At 39.6% G+C, this 21,491-nt stretch overlaps 1 protein-coding gene across 2 annotated transcripts in view; it reads left to right on the forward strand.

Moving 5' to 3' along the window:
• LOC126248044 (uncharacterized) overlaps positions 1–21,491 on the forward strand; it is a 557,758-nt gene that overhangs the window by 76,124 nt on the left and 460,143 nt on the right. The window contains exon 5 of one of the 2 annotated variants that reach the window (XR_007545407.1): positions 16,134–16,543. Coding sequence is in view for 1 of the 2 variants with exons in the window: in XM_049948673.1 (XP_049804630.1) it covers positions 16,134–16,239 (106 nt within the window). In the remaining variant the exon portion in view is untranslated. Of the gene's footprint in view, positions 1–16,133; positions 17,565–21,491 lie in introns of those variants that run through there. The other variant, XM_049948673.1, reaches the window with a different exon arrangement.

A 21,491-nucleotide genomic window follows, 5' to 3' on the forward strand; every position in this document is an offset into this window, starting at 1 on the left:
ACGATGACATGTCCTACAAGGATAGTTAAGGAAGGGTGACATCATACGAATTTCAGAATATCTCAGCAGTCAGCATCAAATATTCGGTGATGAGGACGAATATTCCCTAGACAAATATGTTCTGAGTAAGCTTTTAAGGGATGGAAAACATCCACCATGTTTTAAAAGCCATGTTAGAAAAGCGCTACGTAAACAAAGAGACCTTCATCTCAGATTCAAGAGAAGTAAAAACCTAGCTGACAAACAAAAGCTGAACGAAGCGAAAATGAGCATAAAGGGAGCAATGAGAGAAGCATTCAGTGATTTGGAAAGTATGACGTTGTCAACCGACCTGAGTAAAAACCCTAAGAGATTTTGGTCGTATGTAAAATCAGTAAGTGGTTGAAAATCATGTATTCATTCTCTCAGCGACCACACCAGCACCGAAACGGAAAATAACAGAGAGAAGGCCAAAACACTGAATTCGGTCTTCCGAAGTTGTTTCATTGCGGAAGATCGTAAACACTGCCCCTCCTTTCAATCGTCGTGTGAACGTCGAAATGGTAGATATTGAGATAACCGATCGCGGAATTGAAAATCAGGTACAATTGCTTAGTAGTGCGAAGACTTTAGGACCAGATGAGATACCTATGAGATTCTATAAAGATTGTGTGAAATAACTTGCTCCCTTCTAACAGTAATTTATCGTGGATCGCTTGAGCAATGTAAGGAACCTAATGACTGCAAAAAAGCGCAGGTCATTCCCGTTTTTAACAAACGCCATAAGACAGATCCACACAATTATAGACCTATATCGTTGATGTCAATCTGTTGTAGAATTATGGAACATGTATCATGTTCAAGAATTACGACGTTCTTGGAAAATGAACACCTCCTCTATAAAAATCAACATGGATTCCGCAAACAGAGATCCAGCAAAACTAACCTCACTCAGTTCCTCCATGAGATCCACAGCGCAGTGGACAACGGCGCTCAGATTGATGCTGTGTTCCTTGATTTCAGTAAGGCATTTGACACCGCCCCACATTGCCGTTTAATGAAAAAAATACGAGCTTATGGAGTATCGTAGCAGACCTGCGATTGGATTTGAGACTTTCTTGCAGATAGGATTCAACAAGTCACTCTTAACGGAACTAAATCAACAGATGTAAAGGTAATATCTGGAGTACCAGATGGAAGTGTGTTAGGAAAGTTACTGTTAAGCGTAGGGTGCTCTTTAAGGTTATTCGCAGATGATGCAATTGTTTATACCAAATTAGTAACGCCAGAAAATAGTAAGAATTTGCAGAACGACCTTCAGAGAATTGATGAAAGGTGCCAACTCTGGCAGTTGATCCTGAACGTAAATAAACGTAACATATTGCGCATACACAGGAAAAGAAATCCACTACTGTACAACTGCCCTATTGATGACAAACAGCTGGGGACAGCGTCTGCTGTAAAATATCTAAGCGTAAACATCCAGAGCGACCTTAAGTGGAATGGCCATACAAAACAGATAGTGGGAAAAGCAGACACCAGACTCAGGATTCCTATCAAGTAGGACTGATAAAGGAGATGAAGAAGATCCAACGAAGAGCGGAGCGTTTTGTCACGGGATTGTTTGGCTGGCGAGAGAGCATTACGGAGATGCTAAACAAACTCCACTGGCAGATTTGCTATTGAAATTTTGAGACAGCACTTTTCAGGAGGACTCAGACTATGTATTACTTACCCCCACATACATCTCGTGTATTGGCGTCGAGGAGAAAATTCGAGAAATTAGAGCCAATACAGAGATTTACCGACAATCATTCTTCCCACGCACTGTTCGCGAGTGGAACAGGGTTAGAGAGATCAGATGGTACCGTACCGAAAGTACCCTCCGCCACACACCATTATGTGGCTTGTGGAGTATGATGTAGATGTAGAAGAAGAGTTCAAATGAGGCCTGTCATAGTGCCTCAGAACAGATACAATCCCAACACCAATATGTCTCGTTGCTGAAGCTAACTTTACTAGGTCACCCTGAACTGACTAATTACATTCTCTATCTATGCTGTTGCCCACCCCACCCACTGTTACCACGGTGTCTTCCTTTGTGAGATCTTTGCAAAGTGAACCTACATCCTCTATCATCTGACCTAGACTTGGACTATTTAAAAAAACTTGTGACCTGGCAACCTGACACTAGTTCATCCTGCAACAGTTGACCACCTCTACCGCATCAACAACCTAACAACAAAATGTTCTTCTCCTTCACAACTTTTTCTTACTTCTCAAACATTCTTTGAAAGTTTTTGTGTCCTATCTACTCCTCAATCGACTAGTGGCTCATCAGTTTCCAACTGTGACAACAGATCAAACCTGTTTTCCACATTGACAACAACACTGTCTGAGAAAGTCTTATTCCTATTTCTTCTATAACCTGTAACTTCTGAATCCTGTCCATTTGCAATCCCAGATTATATTATTTGATGCATTAACAGATCACTCACATGCTGGGTCAAATAGTTGATAAATGCAGCTGTGGAATTATGGTAAGCTGCCTCTATTTGTCTCAGATCTCGCCCTTCTGCCTTATATGTCGTGTATAGTCAGTCAGTGTAATTTGTTGGCTGAATTATGCCATACATGGTATGCAGCTTTCATGTCTCACTATTTCTAGATAAAATGTCTTTTTGGGTCTGTTCTACGAGACCAATGCTATATTCAGTTACAGGAACTTTGTGGGAACCTGTAGTTATAACTTTTTTCTTGGAGTTGAATTCAGTTCTTAGCAACATGTTTATCCTCCTGTAGCATTTTCATTATGTTTCTCTATATCAAAATACCTGTAGTTCACCCCATCTTCTAGACCTTTAATACTAGTCCCATCATGTTCGTGAATGTGCTGTGTCTTCACAATTTTCCCTATAACCATACTCAGTTTCAAACATTTGTAAGTCCCAACTAGCATGCAAATGCCATTACTAAATGTTTTAATAATGTTGAGCATTTTATTCAGTGTCTTGTCTTTTTTATGAACGGTTTCCAGTCATCACAATCATCATCATCATCATCATCATTATTATTATTATTATTTATTTATTGTTGGCGAATTTTCCCTAAAAGGAAATCGTTAAGCTTATGACTTTGAAGGCTTGTTCTTCTTGTCCTTCCAGTACTCCTTCATTCTCTTGGAGAGGGCCTCTTTTCTCTCCTCAGACCATTCTTGTTTGGTCCGCTGTTTTAGCGCTTCTGACTTTACTTCCCAATTGTCTATGTGTTTTCGGAAGGTGCTTCTGTCTGTGGTGTTTGTGGTGCCAATTGCTTGTAGGTCTTTTCGGACTCCTTCCATCCAGGGTGTCGAGACTTTAAGTGTCTTGATGTGTTCTAGAATTTTCTTGGTGAGTCTTGTTTCAGGGAGTCTATCTAAATGTCCGTAGAATTTAAGGCGCCTTTTTCTCATATCATTCTCGATGTTCGAATATGCTTCTACTGTTGAGTTCTTCTGTAGTCTGTAGCCATCTGGTGTGGGTCTTCCTCCTAAAATTTTCCTCATGATTTTGCGTTCCTCTTTTTTGATTTCTTCAATTTTGATTTTCCTGTTGAGTGCTAGTGTTTCGCTGGCATACAGTATGGCGGGTTTGATCACTGTGTTATAGTGTCTGATCTTGGTGTTTCTGGAAATGCATTGTTTGTTGTAGACGTTTCGTACCATGCCTAGTGATTTCCGTGTCTTCTGTTGTCTGTCTTCGTAAGCCAGTTTCTCTGTTCCGGTCGGTTCAATGATTTCGCCTAGGTATCTGAAGTGTGTGACCCCTTTAATTTTGCCGTACTTGGTTGTGATGTCGTCGCCTTCTCTTGTTAGGACTTGCGTTTTTTCAAAAGAGATTTGTAGGCCGACTTTCTCGGCGCATTCTTTCAGGATTTCGATCTGTGTTTTTGCTGATGTTGGGTCATAGGTCAGTATCGCTAGGTCGTCTGCGAATGCTAGGTAAGGGATTTCCAGTCTTTTCCTTCCTAATGTGACTGGTCTCCAGGTGTTTTGTCTCCTGACTTCAGCTTCCCATTCGCTCATTACTTTGTCCAGGACGATGTTGAACAATAGCGGGGATAGTCCATCTCCTTGTCTTAGGCCAGTGTGGATTTCAAAGGGGTCCGAGATTTCGCCCATGAATTTGACTTTGGATTTTGTATTGGTTAGTGTCTGTTCGATTAGTCTTCGGGTCTTTTGGTCTAGGCCTTTTTCTCTGAGGATTTGGATGAGGGACTTCCTGTCGATCGAGTCGTAAGCCTTTTTGAAGTCGACGAAAGTGCAGATGATTTTTTTGGGGCTTGTCATGTGGGATTTTATGATTGATTTCAGGTTGAAGATTTGTTCGGGGCAGGCTCTGTTGGGTCTGAAACCCGCTTGGTATTCCGAGATGGCGGGTTCCAGTTGTCCTTGCGTTCTGGTGAGAAGGCAGGTTGATAGAATTTTGTAGATTACCGGTAGCAGGGAAATTCCTCTATAATTGTTTGTGTCTGTCCTGTCACCTTTCTTGTGTAGCGGGTGAATGAGTGCGGTCTTCCAGTCGTCAGGTATGATTTCGGTTGTCCAGGTGTTCTGTATGATTTGTGTGATTTCGTTTAGCGAGTTTGGTCCTAGGTTCTTCAGCAGTTCTGCCGTTATTCTGTCTTCACCGGCTGCCTTGTTGTTTTTCAGTTTCTTTATGCAGTGGAGGATTTCTTCTTTTGTTGGTGATGGTGAGTCTTCCGGTGCGTTGGCCGGTTCTCGGGGTTCGAAGGTTGAGTTAGGTTCCGGGCAATTAGTAATTTTGAAAAGTACTTCGCGAGCTCTTCACAGTTTTCTTTGTTGGTAAGTGCCAGTTTTCCGTCTTCTTTTCTGAAGCAGAGGTTCTGTGGTGAGTATCCTTTGACTTGGTTGGCAAACGTCCTGTAGAAAGCCCGTGTGTTCAAATTTCTGAAGTCTTCTTCGATGGAGTTTAGCTGATCGTTTATGTATTTGCGTTTCTCTTGTCTTATTGTTTTCGATGTTTGTCTTCGAATTTCATAGAAGTTGTCCTGTGTTTCTTGTGTTTTGTTGCTGTTGTAGTTTGTGAAAGCTGTTCTTCGATTTTGTAGGGCGATTTCGCAGGTAGTGTTCCACCAAGGGTGCCTGGGTTTTCTAGTCAGCGGGATCAGTTCTTTGGCTGTGTTCACAATTTTTTGTTTAAAGCTGGTCCAATCTTTCGCCTCTTGTTTTTCCCAGTGTTCTGTGATGTTCGATTCTCTGATCTTTCTTGTATCAAATTTCGGTGAGGTCAATTTCTTTTTGTGTTGTCTTCTTGGTGTGAGTTTGATTTTGATTCTTGTTAGGTAGTGGTCCGAATCTATGTTGGCGCCTTTTCTCACTTGGACGTTGTGGATTTCTTTCTGGTATTCATAGGAGATTGCCACGTGATCTATCTGGAATTCGCCTAGTGAGTGGACTGGTGATCGCCACGTCTTTTGTTTCTTGGGCTTTTTCATCAGGGAGGTTGACATGATTTTGAGGTTGTTTTGCTGGCAGAGTTCGATCAGTCTGGTGCCGTTTTTGTTGGTGAATTTGTGTGCAGGGAAATTTCCTACTGTTTTTCTGTAGCGTTTTTCTCTGCCGATTTGTGCGTTGAAGTCGCCTAGTAGAATTTTCGCGTTGTCTTGGGGTATTTTTGCCAGGGTGGTTTCGAGTTTGTCCCAGAATTTGTCTGTTTCTTCTGGTTTGTCCTTGTTGTCTGCGTTCGTGGGGGCATGTACGTTGATGAGGATGTAGCTCTTGTTGGCGTGTTTGATTCGCATGGTCATGAGCCTGTTGTTGATCGCATTGACTTCTTTTACTGAGTCTAGGATGTTTTTGTTTACTGCGAAGGCCATGCCGAGGAGTGCTCCTCCTTTGCCGATTTTCCTGTTGGTTCCACTCTTGAAGAATCTGTAGTTTCCGTAGTCTATTGTGTCTGAATCCGTGTATCTTGTTTCTTGTAGCGCTAAGATCGAGATCTTTTGACTGGTGAGTTCCGTTGTTAGATTGTGTAATTTTCCCGTTTGTATTAGTGTCTGTATGTTGAAGGTGCCAAAGTATGTGTGTGTTTTCTTGGGTAGTTTGCCAGAGCGCTCCGACTCGCCCTTTAGTACATCTCCAGGTCCCCCAGAATCCGAGTGCCTGGTTGCCGTCTTGCGATGGGTGGATCGTCCACCTGGGGTAATGTTGTTTTTAGGTGTACTTGCCATTATGCTTGTAATTCGTCTGGCTTGCGCCAGTTTGGTAGAACCAGGGATTTTCAGTTCCTGGAGCTCGTATCAGCCGCACCATTGGTGACAGACGCTGGCCAGAGTACCGGTGGTTACCACACAGACGTGTCTGGGCTTTTGTGTTAGTTTTCTTCGTTTCGCCGGTTTTTACTCCGGGTACTTATCCTCGAGGATGTGATAGTTTTGGTCAGCCCCGAGTATTTGATTTCCTTGGTGCCACCCATATCTGGGAGGCTTTCCCCTATCCGCCACCTGGGGAGGCGCCCGATGGAGGATCTATCAACCTCACACGGGATTATTATTATTATTATTATTGGAGATTTCCTCTTCAATTTGGTCCTATGGAACTTGACGTGTAAATAAATAATAATAATTATTATTATTTATTTACACGTCAAGTTCCATAGGACCAAATTGAAGAGCAAATCTCCAAGGTCATGGAAAGTGTCAGTACATGAAATTACAACACAGAAGTAATAACAGATAATAATAAACGTTCATGAACCTGAAAAAAGTCAGTTCATAAGTTTAAGCAAACGCTATCAGCAATACAATAAGAATCAGCTTAATTTTTCAAGGAACGCCTAGACAGAATAGAAGGAGTGACCCATGAGGAAACTCTTCAGTTTCGATTTGAAAGCGCGCGGATTACTGCTACGATTTTTGAATTAGAGTGGCAGCTTATTGAAAATGGATGTAGCAGTATACTGCACACCTTTTTGCACAAGAGTTAAGGAAGTCCGATCCAAATACAGGTTTGATTTCTGCCTAGTATTAACCGAGTGAAAGCTGCTTATTCTTGGGAATAAACTAATACTGGTAACAAGAAATGACAATAAGGTATATACATATTGAGATGCCAATGTCAAAATACCCAGGCTCATGAACAGAGGTCAACAAGAGGTTTGTGAACTCGCACCACTTATTGCCGGAGCCACTAGTTTCTGAGCCGAAAATATCCTTTTAGATGGGAAGAGTTACCTCAAAATATAATACCAAATGACATCAGCGAATGAAAATAAGCAAAGCAGACTAATTTTCGTGTCGAACTATCACTGACTTCTGATACCGTTCGATTAGTAAAAATGGCAGTATTAAGTCTTCGAACAAGATCCTGAACATGGGCTGTCCACGACAGCTTACTATCTATCTGAACACATAGAAATTTGAAGTGTTCGGTTTCACTAATCATATGCCCGTTCTGTGACATTAAAACATCAGGTTTTGTTGAATTGTGTGTTAGAAACTGTAAAAACTGAGTCTTACTGTGATTTAGTATTGGTTTATTTTCTACAACAAATGAACTTTGGTCATGTACTGCATTACTTGAAACTGAGCCAATGTTGCACACCACATCCTTTACTACCAAGCAAATACCATACGACATCAGTGAATGAAAATAAGCGAAGTTGAGAGTTACCTATAATACTAGAGGGCATATCATTTATATAAATAAGGAACAGGAGTGGCCCCAACACTGATCCCTGGGGCACCCCCCACTTGACAGTACCCCACTCAAACCCCACATCACAGCCGTTATCAACATTGCGAATAATGACCTTTTTCTGCCTTTTGCTAAAGTAAGAGGTCAATCAATTGAGAGCTACTTCACGTATTCCGTAATGACCCAACTTCTGGAGCAATATTTTGTGATCATCACAATCAAATGCCTTAGTTAAATCAAAAAATATGCCAAGCATTCGAAACCTTTTGTTTAGCCCATCCAGTGCCTCACGGAGGAAAGAGAATATAGCATTTTCAGTTGTTAAATGGCTTCTAAAGCTGAACTATACATTTCATAGCAAATCATGAGATATAGAAAGATCAATTATCCTTACATACACAGCCTTTTCAATAACTTTTGCAAACACTGATGGCATAGAAATAGGTCTAAAATTATCTAAATTATCCCTTTCTCCCTTTTATAAAGCGGCTTTGCTACTGAGTACTTTAATCGCTCAGGAAATTGACCATTCCTAAGGAAAAAATTACAAATATGGCTAAATACAGAGCTAACATATGCAGCACAGTACTTTAATATTCTGCTAGACACCCCATCATAACCAAGAGAGTCCTTAGTCTTCAGTGATTTAATTATTGACTCAATCTCCATCTTGTCTGTATCACAGAGGAGTATTTCAAACATCAATCTCAGAAAGGCATTTGCCAAGAAAGTTATATGATTTCCTGTAGAAACTAAATTTTTATTTAATTCACCAGCAATGCCCAGAAAATGATTCTTAAATACTGTACATATATCTGATTTATCAGTAACAGAAATATTTTTGCTGTGAACTGACTTTATATCATCGACCTTGTGCTGCTGACCAGACACTTCCTTCACAACTGGCAATATGGTTTCAATTTTATCCTGTGAATTAGCTATTCTATTTGTATACCACATACTCTTTGCCTTCCTAATAACATTTTAAGTACCTTACAATACTGTTTGTAATGGGCTACTGTAGCTGTGTCTACTTCTGTTGTTGTTGTTGTTGTTGTGGTCTTCAGTCCTGAGACTGGTTTGACGCAGCTCTCCATGATACTCTATCCTGTGCAAGCTTCTTCATCTCCCAGTACCTACTGCAACCTACATCCTTCTGAATCTGCTTAGTATATTCATCTCTTGGTCTCCCTCTACGATTTTTACCCTCCACACTGCCCTCCAATACTAAATTGGTGATCCCTTGATGCCTCAGAACATGTCCTACCAACCGATCCCTTCTTCTGGTCAAGCTGTGCCACAAAGTTCTCTTCTCCCCAATCCTATTAAATACTTCCTCATTAGTTATGTGATCTACCCATCTAATCTTCAGCATTCTTCTGTAGCACCACATTTCGAAAGCTTCTATTCTCTTCTTGTCCAAACTATTTATCGTCCATGTTTCACTTCCATACATGGCTACACTCCATACAAATAATTTCAGAAACAACTTCCTGCCACTTAAATCTATACTCGATGTTAACAAATTTCTCTTCTTCAGAAACACTTTCCTTGCCATTGCCAGTCTACATTTTATATCCTCTCTACTTTGACCATCATCAGTATTTTTCTTTTGTTTCCTTTACTGCTTGCTCAATATACAGATTGAATAACATCGGGGAGAGGCTACAACCCTGTCTTACTCCCTTCCCAACAACTGCTTCCCTTTCATGTCCCTCGACTCTTATAACTGCCATCTGGTTTCTGTACAAATTGTAAATAGCCTTTCACTCTCTGTATTTTACCCCTGCCACCTTTAGAATATGAAAGAGAGTATTCCAGTCAACATTGTCAAAAGCTTTCTCTAAGTCTACAAATGCTAGAAATGTAGGTTTGCCTTTCCTTAATCTTTCTTCTAAGATAAGTCGTAAGGTCAGTATTGCCTCACGTGTTCCAGTATTTCTACGGAATCCAAACTGATCTTCCCCAAGGTCGGCTTCTACCAGTATTTCCATTTGTCTGTAAAGAATTCGTGTCAGTATTTTGCACCTGTGGCTTATTAAACTGATTGTTCGGTAATTTTCACATCTGTCAACACCTGCTTTCTTTGGGATTGGAATTATTATATTCTTCTTGAAGTCTGAGGGTATTTTGCCTGTTTCATACATCTTGCTCACCAGATGGTAGAGTTTTGTCAGGACTGGATTTCCCAAGGCCGTCAGTAGTTCCAATGGAATGTTGTCTACTCCAGGGGCCTTGTTTCGACTCAGGTCTTTCAGTGCTCTGTCAAACTCTTCACGCAGTATCATATCTCCCATTTCATCTTCATCTACATCCTCTTCCATTTCCATAATATTGTCCTCAAGTACATCAGCGTTGTATAGACCCTCTATATACACCTTCCACCTTTCTGCTTTCCCTTCTTTGCTTAGAACTGGGTTTCCATCTGAGCTCTTGATGTTCATACAAGTGGTTCTCTTATCTCAAAAGGTCTCTTTAATTTTCCTGTAGGCAGTATCTATCTTACCCCTAGTGAGATAAGCCTCTACATCTTTACATTTGTCCTCTAGCCATCCCTGCTTAGCCATTTTGCACTTCCTGTCGATCTCATTTTTGAGACGTTTGTATTCCTTTTTGCCTGCTTCATTTACTGCATTTTTATATTTTCTCCTTTCATCAATTAAATTCAATATTTCTTCTGTTACCCAAGGATTTCTACTAGCCCTCGTCTTTTTACCTACTTGATCCTCTGCTGCCTTCACTACTTCATCCCTCAAAGCTACCCATTCTTCTTGTACTGTATTTCTTTCCCCCATTCCTGTCAATTGTTCCCTTATGCTCTCCCTAAAACTCTGTACAACCTCTGGTTCTTTCAGTTTATCCAGGTCCCATCTCCTTAAGTTCCCACCTTTTTGCAGTTTCTTCAGTTTTAATCTACAGGTCATAACCAATAGTTGTGGTCAGAGTCCACATCTGCCCCTGGAAATGTCTTACAATTTAAAACCTGGTTCCTAAATCTCTGTCTTGACATTATATAATCTATCTGATACCTTTTAGTATCTCCAGGGTTCTTCCATGTATACAACCTTCTTTCATGATTGTTAAACCAAGTGTTAGCTATGATTAAGTTGTGCTCTGTGCAAAATTCTACCAGGCGGCTTCCTCTTTCATTTCTTAGCCCCAATCCATATTCACCTACTACATTTCCTTCTCTCCCTTTTCCTACTACTGAATTCCAGTCACCCGTGACTATTAAATTTTTGTCACCCTTCACTATCTGAATAATTTGTTTTATTTCATCATACATTTCTTCAATTTCTTCATCATCTGCAGAGCTAGTTGGCATATAATCTTGTACTACTGTAGTAGGTGTGGGCTTCGTATCTATCTTGGCCACAATAATGCATTCACTATGCTGTTTGTAGTAGCTTACCCGCATTCCTATTTTCCTATTCATTATTAAACCTACTCCTGCATTACCCCTATTTGATTTTGTGTTTATAACCCTGTAGACACCTGACCAGAAGTCTTGTTCCTCCTGCCACCGAACTTCACTAATTCCCACTATATCTAACTTCAACCTATCCATTTCCCTTTTTAAATTTTCTAACCTACCTGCCAGATTAAGTGAACTGACATTCCACACTCCGATCCATAGAACGCCAGTTTTCTTTCTCCTGATAACGACATCCTCTTGAGTAGTCCCCGCCCGGAGATCTGAATGGGGGACTATTTTACCTCCGGAATATTTTACCCAAGAGGACGCCATCATCGTTTAATCATACAGTAAAGCTGCATGCCCTCGGGAAAAATTACGGCCGTAGTTTCCCCTTGCTTTCAGCCGTTCGCAGTACCAGCACAGCAAGGTCGTTTTGATTATTGTTACAAGGCCAGATCAGTCAATCATCCAGACTGTTGCCCTTGCCTACTTCTAACATTTTGATATAATTCCCACTTTGTTCTACATGATATCCTTATCCCACTAGTCAGCCACCTGGACTACCCCATTTAGAATGTTCTAATGGAAAGCAACTCTCAAAGAGCATGAGAAACATGTTAAGGAAAGCATTGTATTTATCATCTATGTTATTGGCACTATAAACATCCTGCAACTCTAGTTCCTTGACAAGGTTTAAAAAACTCTCTATTGCTATTGGATTAACTTTCCTACATCATTTTTAATTAAATATGACATTGGTTTGAGTACAAAAGCCTTTTAGTGTTAAAATTTGTGAATCATGGTCTGAAAGGCCATTCACCCTTTTACTAACAGAATGCCCATCTAGTAATGAAGAATGAATAAAAATATTGTCTATGGCTGTGCTACTGTTCCCCTGCATGCTAGTTGGAAAAAAAAATTGTCTGCATCAGATCATATGAATTTAGGATATCTACCAATATCCTTTTTCTTGCACCGTCATATACAAAATTTATATTGAAGTCACCACATATAACTAGTTTCTGGTGCTTCCTACAAAGTGAATCAAGAACCCTCTCTACCTTGAGCAGAAATGCTCTGAAGTCAGAGTTAGGGGACCTATAAACGACAACAATTAGAAGTTTAGTTTCACTAAATTCAACTACTGCTGCACAACACTCAAATGTCTGTTCAGTGCTGTGTTGTGATATGTCTATGGACTCAAATGGAACACTGTTTTTTTACATACATAGCCACTTACCCACCCCGCAAGGAACTCCTTGAGAAACAGCCAGCTAATCTGTAGCCTGGTAAAGGATGTCTCTGAATTGTCAAATTATTTAAGTGATGCTCTGATATACCAATAATTTCAGTCAACATCTATAAGCAGTTCACTAACTTTATCTTTAATACCTCTTATATGTTGATGAAATATGCTAATTCCTTCTCTACTTGGAAACATTACATCCGTGGAAGGTGAGCCCTTAGTTAGAGGGATTTCCTTTAAGCAGGTAAACCTGTCAGCTGACTTCAATCTAAAAGAGGTGCAGCTCTAACACCAACGACTACAGGATTTTTTCCATGAGTGACACCACCACCACCACCAACTACACTGTCACCTATAAGCATAGCCAGCCTCCCCTACCCATACCTATCGAGGTGCGGGCCATGCCTAGTGAAACCTGATCTACTGATATACCCAACTGGCACCACTGAGATGTGACCCATGCCCTCTGCCCTCAGCACCATCCCCAGCTCCCCGTTAACGTGCCTAACAGCTGCATTAAGGTAAGACCGATCATGACCTGAAACAGTTGCACAAAATGCGCATTAGTGCCACCATTTTGAGTAGCTATCTTAACCAGGTCACCACCTACATCATATTCCCCATCCCTATCAAGACTGTTCCCTGCTCCGCCCACTATCACTACCTGATCCTCCATCATAAAATTCTTACATAACTCCCCTATGCTGTCAGTCACCTGAGCCAACCCTGCACTAGGCTTCACAATGCTGTTGACCTGGTACTCACTCCCCAACACTTCCTGCAACTGCTGGCCCACACCTCTACTGTGGGAACTACCTAGCAGCAGAACCTTCTTTCTGCTAGACTTTACAACTAACCTAGGCCTCCTAATTGCTAAGGACTGCTGCATGTTCCCTACATCTACAGCTACACGAGGCTCCTTTCCACGCAACTCTGACAATTGGTCATATCTATTGCATGTACGTAAAGTAAAACTGTCTGAATACCACCTCCTCCTAGCTGCCTTCTTGCCGACTGCCAGTTGCCGTTCCCCACCACCCTTCACCCTCCTCAACCTATTTAGTTCCTCCTTTGCGCATTGTAACTGCATCTGAAGGGCACAGATCTTACGCTCCTGCTCCTCTGCCAACTTATTTCTACTACAGACTCTGCATTCCCAGGAGAGGATCCCACTAAAATGCCCACTGGCTTCCCCACTGCATTCCCCCCAATGAAAATACTATGAACAAATCCCACAATAATCCACTACTCACAAACCTATGACAGAGCCCACACTTTTCATTCACGGTAAAATTTTACAGTTACTAAAAAAAACCATACATCTAAGTTACCAAAGTTCAGTTACACCAGTAGAACTATTTAAGAACTAGCAATGATGCTCTCGAAATTCTCTGCCTACTAAGAAAGCAACTACCCGTATTAATACTACTACACCACAGCTAATACCAATACCAACAAAACTTAGCAAAATTATTAGCTAAAACCAAAAAATTCAAACAGCCACTGGAACACTAAGCAAAGTTAAAGCACTGAATGAAAATTTTACTGAAATATTTCACTAGAAACAATAAGAAATGTCAGTTGAAAACTAAGGCATGAAATTTACTAAATGACTTCAATGCACAGAAAACTCTAATAAACACAGCGAGTGAATGATTACAAAAGTTTATTAAGTCATTATTATCTATTTTTCATGGCCATCTAAACATTTTGACTGGGTTCTGAAGTTGAGTTCACTGATGTCATGCAATACTGCACACTTACTAACAAGGAAAACTCCTCATCACATCCCCTCAGATTTAGTGGTAAGATGGCTCAGTGGATTGTCTATCACAAACTGAACACAGACCTAGCATTAAAACAGGAAAAGGGTGTACTGAACTGTGAATACAGCAAAATAGAAAAGTGAGTGGTGGAAGGACAGGAAGTGCAATATAGAGCAATCTATAACAGCAACAGTGTGGTGATTAAGTGCCGCGCGGAGTGGCCACATGGTTAGAGGCACCATGTCATGTATTGTGTGACCCCTCCCGCCGGAGGTTTGAGTCCTCCCTTGGGCATGGGTGTGTGTGTTGTTCTTAGCATAAGTTAATTTAAGTTAGTTTAAGTAGTGTGTAAATCTAGGGACTGATGACCTCAGTAGTTTGGTCCCCTAGGAATTCACACACATATGAACATTTTTTAAGCCAGCACGGTAGCTCAGCGTATTTGGTCAGAGAGCTCGCTGGTCTCTGTAATAAAAAAACTGAGTGAAGGGATCAATAACAAACTTAAATGGATGATGTGTGACGTCCACTATGATCAAATACAATGAACAATAATGAACAAATAAAAGGTAGTCACGATGTTGGACTGCCATGCTGGTGACCTGTGTTCAAATCTCTCTCATGTCTTTTACTTTTATTTTTTATTTTTTTGCACAAGAGTATGATCTGTCTGACTGGTCACTGAAATGTTTGTTCTCTTTCTGTAGTCTTGGCAGTTGTCATACTCTGGTTACAGAATATAAGCCACATGGTAAGAATACGTTACCATTACAAGTAAACATTATGAATAGTGAGAGCATCCGAGATACCACATACACATCTCACAAAAATGAAAACAACAAATAGCTGGGTGTGAATTATGATACAACAAAGAAATTCAAGAGACAAAACTTAAAAAAACAGAATGCAACTCCAAAAATGTTAAAAACATGTGTTTTGACAGAGCACAGAGAAGCTGTGTGATTGTGAAACTGTTATGTTCATTTGTATCAGGCTATGTAACAAACTATTATGTTTTCATGATTTCCTTGAGAGTGATCACATTCAGATTTGTACGTATGCCTAAATTGGACAATGATGCATATCTCACTCACTTACCAGGTGTACAAATTAGATGTGTCAGTAAGAGTTTCCTATCATATGACACACGTACTGTCACTAATGGTGTGTATGAGATACCAGATGTGTTTTCTGGTGGAGGATTCGGTTGACTTGTCACCTTCTCATCAAACTTTTGTAGTTCCCATTCACAAGCCACTTCCTTTCAACTGCAAATAGAGTGGTTGTGCAGAATCAACTGTCATTATAGGGCCCTTACTTGTATCTCGTTGTTGCAAATGGACATTACACCATAACACAGACACAAATTTGAAAACAGAGAGAAAAAAAAAATTACCACTAGTGATATTTGAACATGGCTTGCCCACATGGCAGTTCAACACCATGACCACTTAATTACCTCATCTTGCACTGGTTAAACAACAACTTATCCTGCAACAGATGAATGCTATATTTAACATGTAATGCTGATTATCACATCTGAATCAAAGTTAAGTGAAAAGCTTTGGAAGAAACTGTAAATTCTGTTTCATTTTCCTTTCTGAGTGCATAACAAATAAGACTGCAATGTAATTGTCAAAGATTTTAATTAAAAATGATTGTATCACACTGTAAGTGGTCTTTGTAAATGCATATCACTGCACATTTTAAAATGCTATCTTATCCTAACTAGATCCTTAAACCGTAGGACAATTTTACTCAAAGTAATAATTGTATACAGTCCCTGATTGCTGAATATTGCACTTCTTGTCCTTCAACTATTCACTGTTTTTTCCTCTCTTTTTCTTTTTTTACCCCCTAGAACACCTTCCTGTTTTCGTGCTTGATCTGTGTTCAGTTTTTAATGGGATATCCATTGAGCCATCTTACCACTAATGGGGAGTTTCCCTTGTCAGTTTCAGAAATGTCTTCATTAGATTATATATGCATACATCCACCTGTGTAATGATGCATCTCATGTATTTTCAGGCAAAACAGAGATACTGAAAGAGAGCAGAGTTCTTCCAGCAGCAGCAGTAATGGTAGAGACCAAAATAGCACCTCAAACTTAGTATTTGCTCATGACAGGTACTGAAGCTTTGGTGCATTTATGATTATATAAAACTGGTTCTACTTGAGAAAGTATTTGGTACATTCCTCCAAATACAGAAGAAAATTTAGTATTCAGGGTGCATAACTACTGAATGACAATCATACCAACTTCAATCTCAAATTGACAGTGTATCTCATAGATTTGTGAACTGAAGAAATATTTATTGTAATTTTGAACAACCCTCAGATAAGAAGCTGTGAAGCACCTGTTCAAATATTAGACAAATCTATATCATATTTTACTTTTTACATAATTTTATTATTCGACTGAGCGAGGTGGCGCAGTGGTTAGCACACTGGACTCGCATTCGGGAGGACGACGGTTCAATCCCGTCTCCAGCCATCCTGATTTAGGTTTTCCGTGATTTCCCTAAATTGTTTCAGGCAAATGCCGGGATGGTTCCTTTGAAAGGGCACGGCCGATTTCCTTCCCGATCCTTCCCTAACCCGAGCTTGCGCTCCGTCTCTAATGACCTCGTTGTCAACGGGACGTTAAACACTAACCACCTCCCCCCCTATTATTATTCATCATTCTATTTAAAATAAGTCATACTAATAGCCAACACTGAACATTGTTATGTGTTAAGGAACAACTATAGTTGAGTTATCCTGAACCATTAAAACAAATTTAGATCATATTTCAGATTTATATCTTATCATTCATGATGCTCATCTCAGCAACATATTCTAATAACAAATATAGAATATTATTATATATTAAACAACAACTTATCCTACAACAGATGAATGCTATATTTAACATGTAATGCTGATTATCACATCTGAATCAAAGTTAAGTGAAAAACTTTGGAAAAAACTGTAAATTCTGTTTCATTTTCCTTTCTGAGTGCATAACAAATAAGGCTGCAATGTAATTGTCAAAGATTTTAATTAAAAATGATTGTATCACACTGTAAGTGGTCTTTGTAAACGCATATCACTGCACATTTTAAAATGCTATCTTATCCTAACTAGATCCTTAAAACATAGGACAATTTTACTCAAAGTAATAATTGTATACAGTCCCTGATTTGTTTAAGGCTACATTTTTCTACTCTAATATGAATTCACATGCAAGAAGTTATTGTGCAACATGTTTCACTTATTGGTTCATGAAGCAATTCTGTTGTTTTCAATGATAATTCACTGACAGATGAGTCAAACACTTTGTTAAATCACATGAGATTTCATTTTCATTCCATGCACTATATCTGTGACATTGAATGTCACGAATTACGGCCACTTTTATTACTGTGTGTGCATGCAGAATACGCTGCTTTCATTCAGAATGTTTATTCATCCCTAGTGAGAAAAGCACTGAATACTTACCATACATGTAAAATTTTAAGCCAACTTAATGTTAGCCACCATATGTTCTTATGTTACTATCAAATTACTAAAAATGTACACATACTTTGCATAAGAAAATCTTTTGCCTTTTGTGTCATGAATGAGTATTGCTTATAACAACAGATACACCTGTGACATTTGAACAACCCTAATGTGTTTGTTGTTGATAAATGATTCAAAATATAACATATTTTTATCTAAGAGTTAATGACTTTTCCTTTTGCCACTTTCAAACAAATACCTGTTCATACAATATAATTGCATAACTGAAGTCTATAAATTTATGAAGTTATTACTATAAAAATGTATATAGGCCTAAGGCTACATTTTATCTTTCAATAGTGGTAAGCTGCCTCATTTTCTCAACTCAGTACTCAGAAGTTTTTATTAGAGACTTAAATTATTGTCATGGAGGTGAAAATATTTCTTCACTATTTGCTTTTTTCTGCATGTTTTCTTTCACTCTCCAAATGGAAAATTACAGGTGTCTAAGGATATTTTGTAGAATACCTATATGAGTTAGGTAACTTTTACCACACATAGTAAAATTATTATACTCTGATGAAACTGACCAAGCCAGTTTCTTGGTGACAATGGTCAATATGAGGCAGTGTTCAGAGAATGTTTCCTGTAAGTGCTGATTGAAGTCACTTGTGAAAGAAGGTAGTTCATGAGGAACTCACAAAAGTAATTCAGTGAGACACTTTATCTATGCACATTATATAATTTTGTTTATTTTCAATAAAGTTCTCTTACCAAAGAAAGTACATACAGGGTGTTTCAAAAATGACCGGTATATTTGAAACGGCAATAAAAACTAAACGAACAGCGATAGAAATACACCGTTTGTTGTAATATGCATGGGACAACAGTACATTTTCAGGCGGACAACCTTTCGAAATTACAGTAGTTACAATTTTCAACAACAGATGGTGCTGCAAGTGATGTGAAAGATATAGAAGACAACGCCGTCTGTGGGTGCTGTTCACAACGTGCAAGTGTGCTGTAGACAACATGGTTTATTCCTTAGAACAGAGGATTTTTCTGGTGTTGGAATTCCACCGCCTAGAACACAGTGTTGTTGCAACAAGACGAAGTTTTCAACGGAGGTTTAATGTAACCAAAGGACCGAAAAGCGATACAATAAAGGATCTGTTTGAAAAATTTCAACGGACTGGGAACGTGACTGATGAACGTGCTGGAAAGGTAGGGCGACTGCGTACGGCAACCACAGAGGGCAACGCGCAGCTAGTGCAGCAGGTGATCCAACAGCGGCCTCGGGTTTCCGTTCGCCGTGTTGCAGCTGCGGTCCAAATGACGCCAACGTCCACATATCGTCTCATGCACCAGAGTTTACACCTCTATCCATACAAAATTCAAACGCGGCAACCCCTCAGCACCGCTACCATTGCTGCACGAGAGACATTCGCTAACGATATAGTGCACAGGATTGATGACGGCGATATGCATGTGGGCAGCATTTGGTTTACTGACGAAGCTTATTTTTACCTGGACGGCTTCGTCAATAAACAGAACTGGCGCATATGGGGAACCGAAAAGCCCCATGTTGCAGTCCCATCGTCCCTGCATCCTCAAAAAGTACTGGTCTGGGCCGCCATTTCCTCCAAAGGAATCATTGGCCCATTTTTCAGATCCGAAATGATTACTGCATCACGCTATCTGGACATTCTTCGTGAATTTGTGGCGGTACAAACTGCCTTAGACAACACTGCGAACACCTCGTGGTTTATGCAAGATGGTGCCCGGCCACATCGCACGGCCGACGTCTTTAATTTCCTGAATGAATATTTCGATGATCGTGTGATTGCTTTGGGCTATCCGAAACATACAGGAGGCAGCGTGGATTGGCCTCCCTATTTGCCAGACATGAACCCCTGTGACTTCTTTCTGTGGGGACACTTGAAAGACCAGGTGTACCGCCAGAATCCAGAAACAATTGAACAGCTGAAGCAGTACATCTCATCTGCATGTGAAGCCATTCCTCCAGACACGTTGTCAAAGGTTTCGGGTAATTTAATTCAGAGACTACGCCATATTATTGCTACGCATGGTGGATATGTGGAAAATATCGTACTATAGAGTTTCCCAGACCGCAGCGCCATCTGTTGTTGAAAATTGTAACTACCGTAACTTCGAAAGTTTGTCTGCCTGAAAATGTACTGTTGTCCCAAGCATATTGCAACAAATGGTGTATTTCTATCGCTGCTCGTTTAGTTTTTATTGCCGTTTCAAATATACCGGTCATTTTTGAAACACCCTGTACTATATGCACCTTTTCTCTCATTCTGTTGTTGAAATCTAACTCTGGGAGTTCTTAAAGAAGGAACCTACTCTTTCTAGTATCTTACAATAGAATAATTTACTATAAATATATTAGACAAACACTATTGGCTTGGCAAAAAGATAAATGTTTCTGTTGCATTCCATGAAATAATTAATGAAGTACATATAAGCTTGTGACATACAATTTCAAGCAACAAAATGATGATAGTGAACAGATAAACTAAGAACTGTTCAGGTTTTCAAAAAAGCTGTAATACAAAAATTTTGAGGCTTACTAATGTAGCATTCAGCCATCTCTAATGTCAACATCAGAAACAGGCAGGGCATTAGTCCCTAATTTTCCTTTTTTAACACCCATTTTTTCTGTTCCTTTGATGCAGTTATTCAACCTATTTGCATTCATCCTTTGACAAGAAGTATATGTGAATATGTCATGGACTGTCACACATGTTCTAGTGTCCAGAAATATCAGCTAAACCAAGCTCTTCATATGATCTTACATTTTATATTTGTATCATGCTTGATAAATAAGATTAATGCAATATGCATTGAGGTAAGAACTGTCTAAAAAATGTTACATTTTTTGTGCCAAGTCAAAATTTACAAAATGGATTTACTCTGGCAAGTAAAACAATTTTGTATAAACATATAAAATGGTAGTCCTGATTTTCCAAATGGTATAAACTGCATAATTGTCTAGACTTCTGTAGCCAGTGTCGGTTGACCTAAAAATTTTCTGAGTGGTGTATTGTTTCATAATTCAGAAACTATACTAGAGAACCCAGCATTTTGACCACAGTTACAGGGGCCTTCTTCTGAGTCTACTGCACCCAGGCTCAGAAGAAGGCCACTGCAGCTTTGGTCGAAATGTTGGTTTCTCCAGTACATTTTTTTACATTATGATGTCAGTGGTGTCAATGGTATAAATTGTGTTGACGGGGCTAGTTTAAGGCCCGAGTGACACAAGTCACCACTTAGGGTCCCCAGCTGAGAGAGGAGCCCAAGAGCAAGATTTGTATACAGTGCATTCAACTATTAGTAACGAAAACTTACAAGGATGAAAGTGTACAAAGAGGGCTGTGGGGAGGTGGAGGGCACCAATTCATTAGTGGCTCATGTAGAAAAATGTTCTTGAACCATCTCCGGTTATTGATGAAACACAGTGACCCATATATCTCCCATATCAAAATATGCAGCTTACATCTTCAAGAAACTTTCAGTCAGCAAACTTTCCTTTCATTTTTGTATAAACTCAAGAAAACTGCCTCAAACAAGCCTGTAACACACAACTGAGGTTTCTAAACTGAGGCATTGGTAAGAGACAATATGTGCTTTTCAGAACTTCAAAATTTCATCTGTGTCTATTTTCCAGTTCTAGAGTATTTATAGCAATTAAATTTACATTCAAATTATACCAATTTTTCCATATTCTGCAGTACTATATCACTGAAGCATTTGTTTTTTGCAACATAGTTGGTGGTTAAGTAGCTGTTTTAATGAAGTATTCAGTACAAAAGGGAAAAATAATTGATATTCATTGCAATATTGGAGTGAACACACAACAAAACATGATAGTACTGT

Source organism: Schistocerca nitens, chromosome 3 (assembly GCF_023898315.1).
Source record: "Schistocerca nitens isolate TAMUIC-IGC-003100 chromosome 3, iqSchNite1.1, whole genome shotgun sequence".
Taxonomy (NCBI): Eukaryota; Metazoa; Arthropoda; class Insecta; order Orthoptera; family Acrididae; genus Schistocerca; species Schistocerca nitens.